This window comes from Narcine bancroftii, chromosome 4, assembly GCF_036971445.1.
Source record: "Narcine bancroftii isolate sNarBan1 chromosome 4, sNarBan1.hap1, whole genome shotgun sequence".
Taxonomy (NCBI): Eukaryota; Metazoa; Chordata; class Chondrichthyes; order Torpediniformes; family Narcinidae; genus Narcine; species Narcine bancroftii.
The window spans coordinates 261,465,740-261,478,095 of NC_091472.1; the positions used below are offsets into that span (position 1 = coordinate 261,465,740).

General features: G+C 43.9%; 1 protein-coding gene across 5 annotated transcripts in view; it reads right to left on the reverse strand.

Annotated features, from left to right (window-relative positions):
- The window catches only part of LOC138761905 (contactin-associated protein-like 5), an 857,011-nt gene that overhangs the window by 154,427 nt on the left and 690,228 nt on the right, over window positions 1–12,356 (reverse strand). Inside the window, exon 21 of one of the 5 annotated variants that reach the window (XM_069934857.1) lies at window positions 8,482–8,778. The exons of the other annotated variants lie outside the window; for them this stretch is intronic. Within the exon in view, the coding sequence (XP_069790958.1) occupies window positions 8,593–8,778 (186 nt within the window). The 3' untranslated portion in view covers window positions 8,482–8,592. Of the gene's footprint in view, window positions 1–8,481; window positions 8,779–12,356 lie in introns of those variants that run through there. 5 annotated transcript variants of the gene reach the window in all.

Here is a 12,356-nt window from a genome sequence, read left to right on the forward strand (position 1 = left end):
ACTGAGCATGTTCACCACTCAGTGTGATGTGGCTCTTACAATGTGTGTTACTGAGCATGCCCCCTACTCAAGTGTGATCCGGCTCTTGTAGTGCTCCTGCTCCAGCATAAAATAGTTCCAAGTTTCCACTGTACATAACATCCCCAATCTTTAAAAAAAATCTAAAAATTAAAAAAATTATTAAGATTTAAATTTCTTAAAAATAAATTGTTACTGCTTCTTTACCTGCACTTGCCTTTAAGAATTAAATATTCTAATTATACAATTGCAGTTCTATATTCTTCTCAGTGGAATCGCACTGGTGGTAGGAGGTGGTGTTGTTTGCCTCGGTTCTTCTGCTGCCTGCTGTTCAGTCGTTACGGTGTTGTGGCTGGGGTTTCTACTCACATTCCTTCACAAGTTGTTGGATTTTTAGAAGCTGCTGGTGCTTCTGGCACTTTCCGTGTCAGGTCTGGAGTTGGGCGAATGTGGATCCTGTTTCGTCTCAGCTACCTGCCAGATTCTGTCTCAAAGATGTATGACCTTGGTGTTTCAGCTTCTCTAACAATCTTTGCTGGACTCCATGTTTTTGTCTTTGGCTCTTGTACATGCCAATGCTAACCTCGGAAGAGCTCTGGTAGTGTTTGTGCATGTTTATTGTAATGTTGACGACATTCCTCTTGTATGTTAGTCAGCTTTCTTCTTGATTCCACTTGATTGTCTGGTGGATGGATTTGAATCCATGGCTGGGGTAATGTGGTGATGAAGTAGTGATAGTGAACCCATATTCTGCAGCCATTTCTCTGAATTCACGCAATATGAATTGGGTCCCATTGTCACATATCACTTGTTCATGTATCCCTTGATCTGTGAGAAGTGCACGAGCTGCAGCAGTGATGGTTGATGCTTTCATTATGAAGGTGAATTTAGAGTAGTAGCAGAACACAGTCAGATACCTTTCTTGGTTTTCTGTGAACAGGTCTGCTCCCACTGAGTGCCATGGCCTGGCGGGTATTTCCACAGATATCATCTCTTCTTTTTGTTGTGCATTTCTGTATTTCTAGCATGCCAGACATGTATCCACCATGTTTTCGGTGTCCTTATACATGCCTATCCAGTAAACTGCTGGTTCTACTCTAAGTTTGCATTTCTCCATTCCCATGTGACCTTGGTGTATTTTCTGGAGAATTTTTTTTCATTGTCTCTGGTATTATCAGTCGAGACCCTGCCAGTCACCATTCTCCAGGGGTATATCGTCCCTGATAGACCAATACTGGCGTATTGTAGGCTGTACCTGTTTTATCCTTTCTGGCCATCCCTGTATTACCTGTTGTGAGAGCAGCTGCACCTCTTCATTCTTTGTGGTTTCTTCTTTAATCTGGTTTAGTTTGTTATTGGTCACCCTGACGAGGGGATGTATCTTGATCTCAATGTCTTTCATTTTGTATTTTTCATTTATTTGGGGAAAGATGTGACAAAGCATCAGCAAGCACCATTTCCTTCCCTGGCCAAGACTTCAAGGTAAAGTCATAACATTGGAGCCAGAGGAGCAGCCTCTGTCATCTGGCTGGCTCTTTGCTTTAGTTCTTTTTCTGGATGTGTTCCAGTGGGCGATGATCACTCTCTATCACAAACTGTCTCCCATAGAGGAATTTGTGGAACTTTTTGCATCCATATATCGACTGCCAACAGCTCCCTTTCAATATTGGCATGTTGGGTCTCGGCTGTTGTCAGGGCTTTTGAGGCAAAAGCTATCGGTTTTCCTTCCTGCACCAACGCTGCCCTGAGGCCTCTGGTGGAAGCATCTACTTGTAATGTGACAGGTTTTTTTTCTGTCATAGTAGCTCGGTTCTACTTCTCTGCAGACCACTTCCTTTAGCTTGTCAAAATCTCGCTGATGCAATTGTGACCACTGAAACTCCACATCCTCTTTCAGCAACTCTCTAAGGTTGGCTGCATGGTCTGGTGTGGGATGAAAGAACTCATATATTGGATCTGGCAGAGGAAGCTTCTTAGTTTCTTTTCAGCAATGGCTGTTACCATCTCTGGGTTTGGCCTGACCCCTTCAGGTGTGTACACCATTCTGAAGAACTGGCAATCCTTCACCTTGATGATGCATTTGTCTGCACTGAGTTTGATGCCGGCCCCTCTTGTTCTCTCCATGGCCTCATGTAGGTGGAGATCGTGGGGTCTTCCCGTCTCTGCCAAAAATCTGGATGTCATCTGCGATGCTGACAGCACCCTTGCATCCCCTGTAGGTCTCATCTATCTTTTGCTGGAAGACGTCTTGGCTCACCTTTAGGCCAAAAGGTAGCACAGGAACTTGTACCGGCCGAATGGAGTGTTGAAAGTTGTTAGCAGTGTCGATTCTTCATCCAGCTTTGTATTCCAATACCCATTCTTGGCATCTAGCTTATTGAAGATTTTGGATCCGGCTAGTTCAGAAGTGATGTCCTCCAGCATTGGTATTGGATAGTGCCCTCTTTTGATTGCTTGGTTTAGATCTATGGGGTCCAGACATATTCTTAGGTGGCCGTTCAGTTTTTCTTTTACTACTATAGAATTTATCTAGTTATTTGGCTCTACTACTTTTTCTATTACTCGCTTTCCTTCCATTTCTTTCAGCTCCTGCTTTAGCTTTTGTTTCAGCTCTATTGGCACATTCTGTGGAGCATGGATTATTGGTTTGTATTTTGGGTCTATAGCAATGTGATATTCAAAGTTCCCAAAGCACCCAACTGTGTCATCAAAGCATTCAGGGTACATGTCCATGAGCTCAGCCTTATTTGTGATCGGAGGCTGTTGCTTAAGTGGGATGTCGCTATTGATCCTCTTGGACATTTTCTTTTCCCTGATCTCATTGTTTACAGAGATTAACTGTAATTTTTGACAACTATTCAGGCCTAGGATTGCTGGTCCGTCGGCGTCAACCACAAAGAATGTGCATATAATGCTCTTTCCTTTATGTTTGCCTTTTATTTGGACTTTTCTTAGTTGTTTAATCACATAGGCTGTGAGCATGACATTTGCAGCTTCCAGTGTGTCCTCCTCCGGGTACCCATTCTTTATGTACTCGGAAAACATCTGGCAGTACATTCTAAGCGGGAGGATGTTGCTTTGTGATCCAGTATCCAACATTGTTTTCAAGTTGAATGTTGTTGGTTTGTTTCTGATCTTTTTTTTTAATATTGGATCGTGGTGTGCAATTCATCTTTTTCTCCCTTCCCTTTCTTGGACATCTCATGAAGGAGTATTGTTTCGATGCCAAGCATCAGTGAGTCAGAGTCACTGCTGTCACTTCCCTTGACTTGGTGTATTCTTGATTTATTTCTCTTTTCATGTCAGACCTACACATCTTTTCCCAATGATTGACCTTCCCACAGGTCCTGCACTTTGAACCCAACACGGGGCATTTCCTGTGGTCATTGAAGGGGTGTATTCTGCTGCACTTCCTGCAGTTCTCGGATGTCTGTGACTTTCTCTGCGTGCGCTTTATGGCATTGACTCTTCTATCTTTGTGCTGCATGTTGGCCTGCACGGAGAAGGATTGCATTTGCCTCCTAGTGGCCTCGAAAGCCCTAGCTATGTCTATGGCATCTGCTAGTTTCAAGCTGTCTTTTCCTATGAGTGCTTTCTTCCCTTCAGGTCGAGCCCTTCCCCAGATTAGTTGGTCGACTCTTCTCTCCTTGATTTCTTTGAACTTGTATTTTGCTGCCATGTTCTTTAGCTTTGTGAGGAAATTATCTACTGACTCATCAGGCTCTTGTTTTAATCCCTGGAACTCATATCACTTTATTCTATGGTTGAATTTTGGTTCTAGATGAGAGAAAAAAATTTCAAATATCCTTTCTGGGTAATTTTCTTCCCCTTCAGCCAGCTCCCAGCTAATAAACAGGTCTAGTCCTCGCTCCCCCATCCAAACAAAGATGTAATTAACCCTTTCCTCTGGTGTGATTCACTTGAGGAGACTTTTGAATGCTAGGTTGCACTTCTGCTTGAACTCTTTAAAAGCTTCTATGATGTTGTCGGCTTCCCTGTCCATGACTGGGTGAAATGGTGCTGCTGCTGTGGCCATCTTCCTCTCCAGCTCTGGTAGACAAGTAATGCTACTTTTTTCCTTTGTTCCTTTTCTTTGTGTTTCTTTTAGTTTATAGGGATTTTTCCCTTATCTGATGTGGGTTTCTGTCAATCCCACCGCTGCCACCATGTTATGTCCTTGGTTGTACCATCGGAGGACTTAATAAACACTCAGAGAAGCTTGTAAGTTTACAGCACAATCTTTTACTCACATCTCAGGCTGCTGGTCATGTTGCACTGAGCACGCTCACCACTCAGTGTGATGCAGCTCTTGCCGTCTTGCAGTGCTCCTGCTCCAGCATAAAATAGTCCCAAGTTTGCACGCTCACCACTCAGTGTGATGCAGCTCTTGCCGTCTTGCAGTGCTCCTGCTCCAGCATAAAATAGTCCCAAGTTTCCACTGAATATAACACTCCCACATCTCCTTCCTGGACATGATCATGGCCACAGTCATAAAGGCACTGCATAGCATATTAATTCTGTCTGTATACCCCTAATATATCCATAGTGACCAGGGAGCCTCGTTTATGAATGAGGAGCTACACCAATACCTGCTGGCCAAGGGCATAGCCACAAGCAAGACCATGAGTTATAACCCCCAGGGAAATGGCCAGATAGAAAGAGAGAATGCCACTGTCTGGAAGGCAGTCCTCCTAGCTTTCAGATTGAAAGGCCTATCCATCTCCCAGTGGTAAGACATCTTCTTTGAGATGCTCAATGCCACCAGGCCCCTCCTCTTCACCTTTAGTAACATGACACTGCATGAAAGGCTTTTTTCTATCCCCAGGAAGCTGGCGTTGGGAGCCACACTGCCATCCTGGCTGACAACCCCTGGGCCTGTACTGCTCCAGAAGCATATCAGTTGCCTCAAGACTCACCCTCTGGTCAAGAAGGTCCACCTCCTCTATGCAAATACCCAATATGGTTACGTGGAGCAACAGGATGGGCAGCAGGACACAGTTTCCATCTGAGACCTGGCACATGCAGGGAACGCCTCAACCATCCAATCAACATCCCCTCACGGCTAACCCTGGCCAACCAGCCCCACCAATTGCGTCTGCCACAGTGCCTCAACCACAGACCGAGCAACCCCACAGTCCTACTAACTTCCCTCAGCCACCGGAGGCACAGCCCTTCACGCAAGACATGCTTGGGAACCAGCAGCTGTGCCAAAGCCAACCTTACGTTGGTTGGAGTGACAGACGAGACCACTGGACAGGCTGAACCTGTAACGAACATTGAATCACTTCGCCCCACCGGACTTTGTTTCAAAGGAAGGGGTGAATGTGGTGAAACCACTTTATTGTTTGTATTGTATGAGCTGGTCCGCCTCCTGAAATCCCTATAAAGGCTCCTGCCTCTGTACCTGCCTTGGAACTGGGCCAGCAACATGTGAGATGTACTGATGTCTTAACGTGATTAAAGCCTCTTAATCACAGCTCTTGAATGTGGTTGATCAATAATGTTAAAGTTTGATTTTAGTAACACTGCTTGTGGAATAAATATTGGAGAGAACACCATACCTCTTTTCTCTCCTTCAAGGCAGTGTCATGCTATCTTTCTGGAGAGAACAGTCAGAGGCTCAGTACAATGCTTCAGCTGATCAACGTTCTCTCCAGTAATGCAGCCCTCCCTCAGGACCCCAGTGAAAAGTGGGGGAACAACACCAAACATTCCATCTGGCCACACTCCAAAGACAGCGTTAACATCAATTTCTCCAGTTACACTTAACCCCCCCCCCTCCAAGGCAGTCACTCTTTTTATCCCTCTGTCTCCTTTCCTCCAGCTCTCCAGTCCCTTCCCTCTGCTCTTCATTCAGAGAGCAACCCTATCACCTCAACTTCTTTCACCTACCCTTCCACCTATATTAAACTATGACTCCACTACTTGTCAGCTGAGCTGCTCCCCCTGCCCTTCCCCATCCCTCCCTTTCTCTCCTCCCATACTTTTTTCTTCAGGAGCCAGCCTGCTTCTTGATGAAGGGATCAGGCCTGAAATGTTGGTTGCCCTTCACTCCCTACAGATGCTGTGTGACCTGCTGAGTTTCTCTCGCACTATTTGTTCATTGCTCGTGTATTATGAAAAACATGTTTTAATTTGCCTCCCTCATAAATTGTCAGAAAATAATATTTCTTCAACCTTCTTTGCACCTTAAAAAGTGCATCGTCTATTTTTAACTTGCCTGATTAGAGCTTGTTGATGCTTCTGGAATGCTTGGTGTTGTTTAACATTTTCTGCTCTTCATCTTTGTCTATGTGAATGCTAATTTGACGTTTATTAATTCGGAAATCTGAAGAAACTGGAGCACTGCTCTCCATTCTCACTGTAACAAGTCCCGTCAAAATGACACCCCACTTTTGGGGCAGTCGCTCGAATGTGCCATCGGCTAAACAGGCAGCATCAGAGACCTAGCCTGTGGAGGTTTCAACCTGGGGCTTGAGGTGGGGGAAGAGAAAAATCAGGTGCTCGCTGATGAATTATATCACCGGGGAAAATTGAACACTGCAGCTGGAAGCTTCATTAGCCCAAATGGCCTTGGGGTATGGCAAGTCAAATCAAAAGAAACACACTGGTACCCACACCAATTAAACTAGAGTCACTGTTCTCATTATTTAAACATGATGCCTGCCAAAGTCGGCAGGAAGCTTTTAGCTCTGGGCTTCCTGGAAGCTTTGCAGATCCATTTCAAAAGGCCCAGATGATCAGGAATTGTCAGAAATCATGCTCAGTTCACGAAACCAGGACAAAACACCTGAAGGTTGTAAAACAGACAGGATTGCTGCCTCCTATTCCCAATACCTCCTTCTTCCAACTGTGTAACATGAGTGATAGGGATACATTAGCAGCACTGCTCTAAATATTTTGCTTGAGAGAATGTTTTTTTGTCCATCATTTATTTCTATTTAAATATATTGTTATTTAAAGTGGGTTTGAAATTCAATTTGATGGCTTCCAATAAAGAAACCCATAGATGGCAAAACTATTTTTAAAAATCCTCATATAATTTGCATACTGAGGAATTCTACTTGCAAAACCCTTATATAAAACAGCAGTTGTAGAAGGTCAGAAATGGCCACTTTCCAAGTTTTAATTATTACAAAATGTAAATTAGTCCTAAGTTATCCAAAGGAGGATGAGGAACTGATTTAATTATATCTTTTCCTGTTAAACACTTCTGGGTCTTCCTCAAAGAATGATATCAAAAAAATCACTAAGTCGTTACTTGACTGTGATCTCATTTAAGGAGCCTTACCCATTTTAAAGTGGGTTTTTTAATCATCACTTTTTAATAAAGGTCGCAAAATGGGCATACATTACGAATGCTAAATCCTGCCTCCCACCCTATTGCTCTATTTTTCCCATAAGAAAGGGGGAGATACAAACAAGAGGACATGACATTAGAGGGCAAAAGTTTTAAGGAAACATAAGGGGGACTTCTTTACTCAGTGGGTGGTGGGTGTGTGGAACGAGCTTCCAGATGAAGTGGTGGAGCCAGGCTTGATATTAGCATTTAAGGAGAAGAATGGACGAGAAAGGAATGAAAGTTTACGGGTTGAGTGTAAGTCAGTGGGGTTAGGTGGGAGAAAGTGCTTGGCATGGACAAGAAGAGCCAAGTTGGCCTATTTTTATGCTGTAATTGTTATATGGTTAGAACAATGACAATGTCCTCATTGTTGAGATGGAACACATTTTACACTGAACTTTACAGCAAAGACCAGGCTCTTCTGCCCATATGTTGCGCCAACTTATACAGATTCACTCCTTTAGTTTCATGTAATAAAAATAGTGCAACATTACACAGAATTTGTTTTCATCTCCTGTAAGGCAGATAGATTCGCTATCAGCAGAAACTGCCTGAAGACCCTCTCAGAGTCAGAGAAAGAGAAGCGAAAGAAAGTCCCCTCAGAGTCACTGAATGCCCATGGATTTGCCTTCAGTGCTGCAGCAGCCCTGTAGCCACACAGATTCCAGTGTAAACCATCAGCCCGAGCTCCAGATCTGAATCGCTGACACAATCAGCATCCTCTCGCATCCCGGTTCCAATAGCTGGTAACCTTTCAGTCAGTCTCGAGTCAGTTTCCAGAACTCCACCGCCTAGTGTGAAACCCTTGACTGAAGTTGCTGGTAGGCCCGCAGCCTGTGTGGGTTCCTCATCTCGGATCGCCAACAGCCCATCGCCTGTGTGTTCTAAAGCTGCAAAGCCCTTCACTGGTCCACCACCGTAGTTACCATCCTGTGGGTCATATCCTCTGTCACTTAGTAACTCTGGGGGGGGGGGGGGGGGGGGACTCTGCTTCTCTTTTTCTGACTGTAAGGGGTCTGAGCAATTTCTGCTAATGGCAAATCTTTGTCTGCCTCACAGTAGAGTAAAGGAAATCACCTCAGTTATGTGCGATTATAAAGTTGAACTTGCTGAAACCCTATGTCCTCAACCCTGTCAGAGATCTCCAGAATCTTGCCCCAGCAATGATGAAGAAATGTTGATTTATTTCCAACTATGGGTAGGGTGTAATTTGAAGGGGAACTTGGAGCTGGTCAATGCACTTGCAAGTCCTTGTCTATTGAGGTATAAGGTTCAGGAGATGAAGACATCTTGGTAATCTGCAACTGCAGTTGGGTAGGACATGCACTGCTCCATGGGTACACCAAAGATGGAAGGAGTGAATGTTTAGCATGTGCATACAATGCTAATAAAGAGGGCTGCTGTTTCTTCAGCTGGATCTGATTGAAAAATCAATGCATTAGTATAGGAAAATAAAACTCTAATTTTGAATGAAACAGTCCTGGTTAACATACAGCAAAGAGATTATAAAGAGACATGGCTCGTCCATGAGTCGAGGCTCTTATCATATCAAATTAACACCTTTTGGCTGTTCATCTGGACTCCTCCCTCAGCCATTCTTTAGTCTTTATTCAGATACCTTCATGCTTTTTGCATATACCATGAAGAAGGGCTCAGGCCCGAAACGTGCATTCTATATTGTTACCTCCTATGGATGCTGTGAGACTGGCTGAGTTGCTCCAGCTTTTCTCTTTGTTTTTCCCTCAATAACAGTGTCCTGACTTTCGTATTTCATTCTGTCTCACCTTCTCCACTTCTTCCTTCTCCTTTAATTCTCTGTGAGCCTGGTGTCCTTGGGATGTTTTACTCCTTAAAACTATTATTATCCTTGCACATACCAATCCAGATAAAAAAAAAGTAAACTTTGCTGTGCCCTTTCAGTTAAGTTTCTCTCACGGAAATTGGAAAACTAGTGACATATTGTGCATAAGCGGGAAAGAAATAATATTCACAGTCACGTCATGAAGATAATATCAAGTCTGTGGTGGAAGGTTTTTTTTTATCCTGCCTACAGGACCAACGTCAAACATGATAAAATGGAAATAAGAACATTAAGGAACATTCAGCAAGGCTCTTGCAAAGGCATGCACCTCCATCTAGTGGTGAATGTTGTTACTGCACAATGATGTTGTGCAAAACATACAGCAGGGGTGTCAAACTCAAATTCACGGAGGGCCAAAATTAAAAACTTGGACTAAGTTGTGGGCCAAACTAAATGTTTATTGAAAAATTTCAACAACATCTGCATGTTTTCTCTTCTTTCAACATATGTAATGTTAAACTTTTTCTTATTAAAATAAATGTTTAATAATAGTTTTGGTTAAACTCTTTCCAGAAGAAGCATTAACAAATGAGAAATAAAATATTCAATAAATCACATTTCTCTATAGCCTTTAAGCTCCTTTTAAATGTTTTTTTTTTTCACAAGCCAACAAGTCAAAAAAATAACAACTTGCTTCAATGAAAATCCAATCTTTCAACTATGAACAGTCCAAAGTTAACCAAAGAAAATATGAATCCAAGCTTCGCTTGCTACATTGTGATTTACTCTGATGCACCTGGGTCTAAACCAGATACTTGGCATCTCTTCTTAGATGCAAGTTCATCAGACTCTGGGGTCAGAGCTTGCCTCCCACCTGTCTTGAAAGGTCCTGTTTTCTGTCTTTCGTTTGGCCATTTTTCGTAAGGGGGTTATTACATGTGAGTTAGGCAACAGGTCGCAGATGTTAATAAAAGTAAAGAGAGGAGGTGGAGGAGATTAGCAGGCTGACGGGCTGGCGCCAATGCATTTGCAAAGCATTCTGGGATTTGTAGTATTAGCTGTGCATGTGCTATACTGGTGTGGTGGCCAGCGGGCCAGCTCTAATACATATTTGATATGATCATGCGGGCCAAATATAATTATATCACGGGCCAAATTTGGTCCGCGGGCCTGAGTTTGACATGTGTGACATACAGGATGGTGTTTGGTTCAGTGGAACAGATTAAAACACAAACGTCAGCAGAAACTATGATTGCAGTCAAAACACAGAAATGCTGGAGAAACTCAGCTAGTCTCGTAGCATCCATAAGATGATCAGATATATTACCGACATTTCAGACCTGAGCCCTTCCCCAAAGGATGTAGAATAGTTGCTTATCTCTGGCTATGGTCCAAGTTTCTGCACCCAAGTGCCAATAGGGAAAGAAAAAGGATGCAGAAGAGACTTCATGGAGTTCATGAAGGGGAGAGAGGTTTGCATGATGGCTTGAGCTGCTTTTACATCTCTCTGCAGTTTCTTTTGGATTTAGACAGGTATTTTCCATGATGCATTTATAAAAATTGGCAAGAGACTTTAGGGATATGCCAAATTTCTATAGAGTTCCAAAGAAATAGAGGCATTGGCCTGCTTTCTTGACTGTAACGTTAAAGCGGTGATAATTAGACTGAAAAATCTAATTGTCTCTAATATATTCCCCAAGTCATCTGAAGCTGATGACCAGCTCCTTCATTTTGCTAACACCCAGTGACACAACACCTTCATCAATCTCATTTTATTTTCCCCACATTTCCATTTATACTCATTGACACACTATGGTAATTTATAGAGGTCATTTAAACTGGCAACCTGCATACCTTTCAAAACATCCAAAGTAAACCCACGTGGTCACAGGAAGGACATGCAAACTCTGCACAGAGAGCGGCTGACGGAAGGATTGAGGCCAGATCTCTGGTTCTGCAAGGCAGCAGCTCTACAAGCTAAGACACTGTGCCACAAAGATGGCAAAGATGAAGAGGGTCCTGGGAGCCCATGCATTGGAACACCTCTCCTGGAGCCAGGCAAACACAAAGAAGGCAAAACAATGTCTCTGTTTTTTAAAAAGTCTGAGGAGATTTGGCATTTTATCAACTACACTGTCAAATTTCTACAAGTGTACTGTTGAAATTATACTGATTGATTGAACCATGGTCTGGTTTGGTGATCAAGTGTTCACAAGTACAGAAGTCTGCAGAAAGTAGTAAATATGTCTAAGTTCATTACAGGCTCAGATCTCCCGTCCACTACAGACATCTATGTGAGGTGGTGCCTCAAAAAGGCAGCCAACATCATTAAGGATGCCCTGTGGCGGCACACATCTCTATAAGCGAACCGGCCCCATTTGTACCACTGTGCTGGCAGGGCAGCTGGAGAAGATGGCACTGTTGGGGCTTGCTCGTTGCCTCGTAGCTCAGGCCACAGCTCACGCCCCTTACAACGAGATGATATCACTGCTGCGCGGGGGAAGAACTCCCGTGGCCCTTAAAGGGGCACGCGCAAAATTCAAATAAACAGTTCTACTGGAAATCCCACCAAGTTCAGTGGTGTGCTTTCTGTGTGTGTATCAGCTGTTACATAAGTGATCCCGCAGAGCCCAGACATTATCTGGTCTCCAAACATGAATTCGTTGGTGATCAGCGCTGTCTCTGTGAAACATCCCCCCCTCACGTGGTTCAGGCAGGCGGAAACGCAGTTTCATCTTCGACAGATCACCTTGGACTCCATCATGTTCTACCATGTGGTGAGCACCCTCGATGAGGAAACTGCAGCCAGAGTGGATGACCTTAACCACGATCCTCCAGAAAAGGGCAAGTATATCGCCCTCAAAGCCTTCCTCCTCGGCACCTTCAGTCTCTCCGTCGGCCAAGCTGATGCACCTCAATGGCCTGGAGGTCAGAACATCCGCCTTAATGGGTGAAATGTTCACACTGGCAGAAGGTCACAAACCCTACCTGATGTTTGAGCAAGCCTTCCTTGAACAGATACCGGAGGACATCCAACTCCTACTACCAGACGAGGGCTCTTGCCATGGCTAAGGATCCCTGGTCAGTGTGCCAGCAGCGACACCTTTCCTACATCTCGGAGTTCACCACCGACATCTGACACTGAACAGGTAAGGACAACGTCGTTGCCAACACGATCTCCAGACCCACCATCCA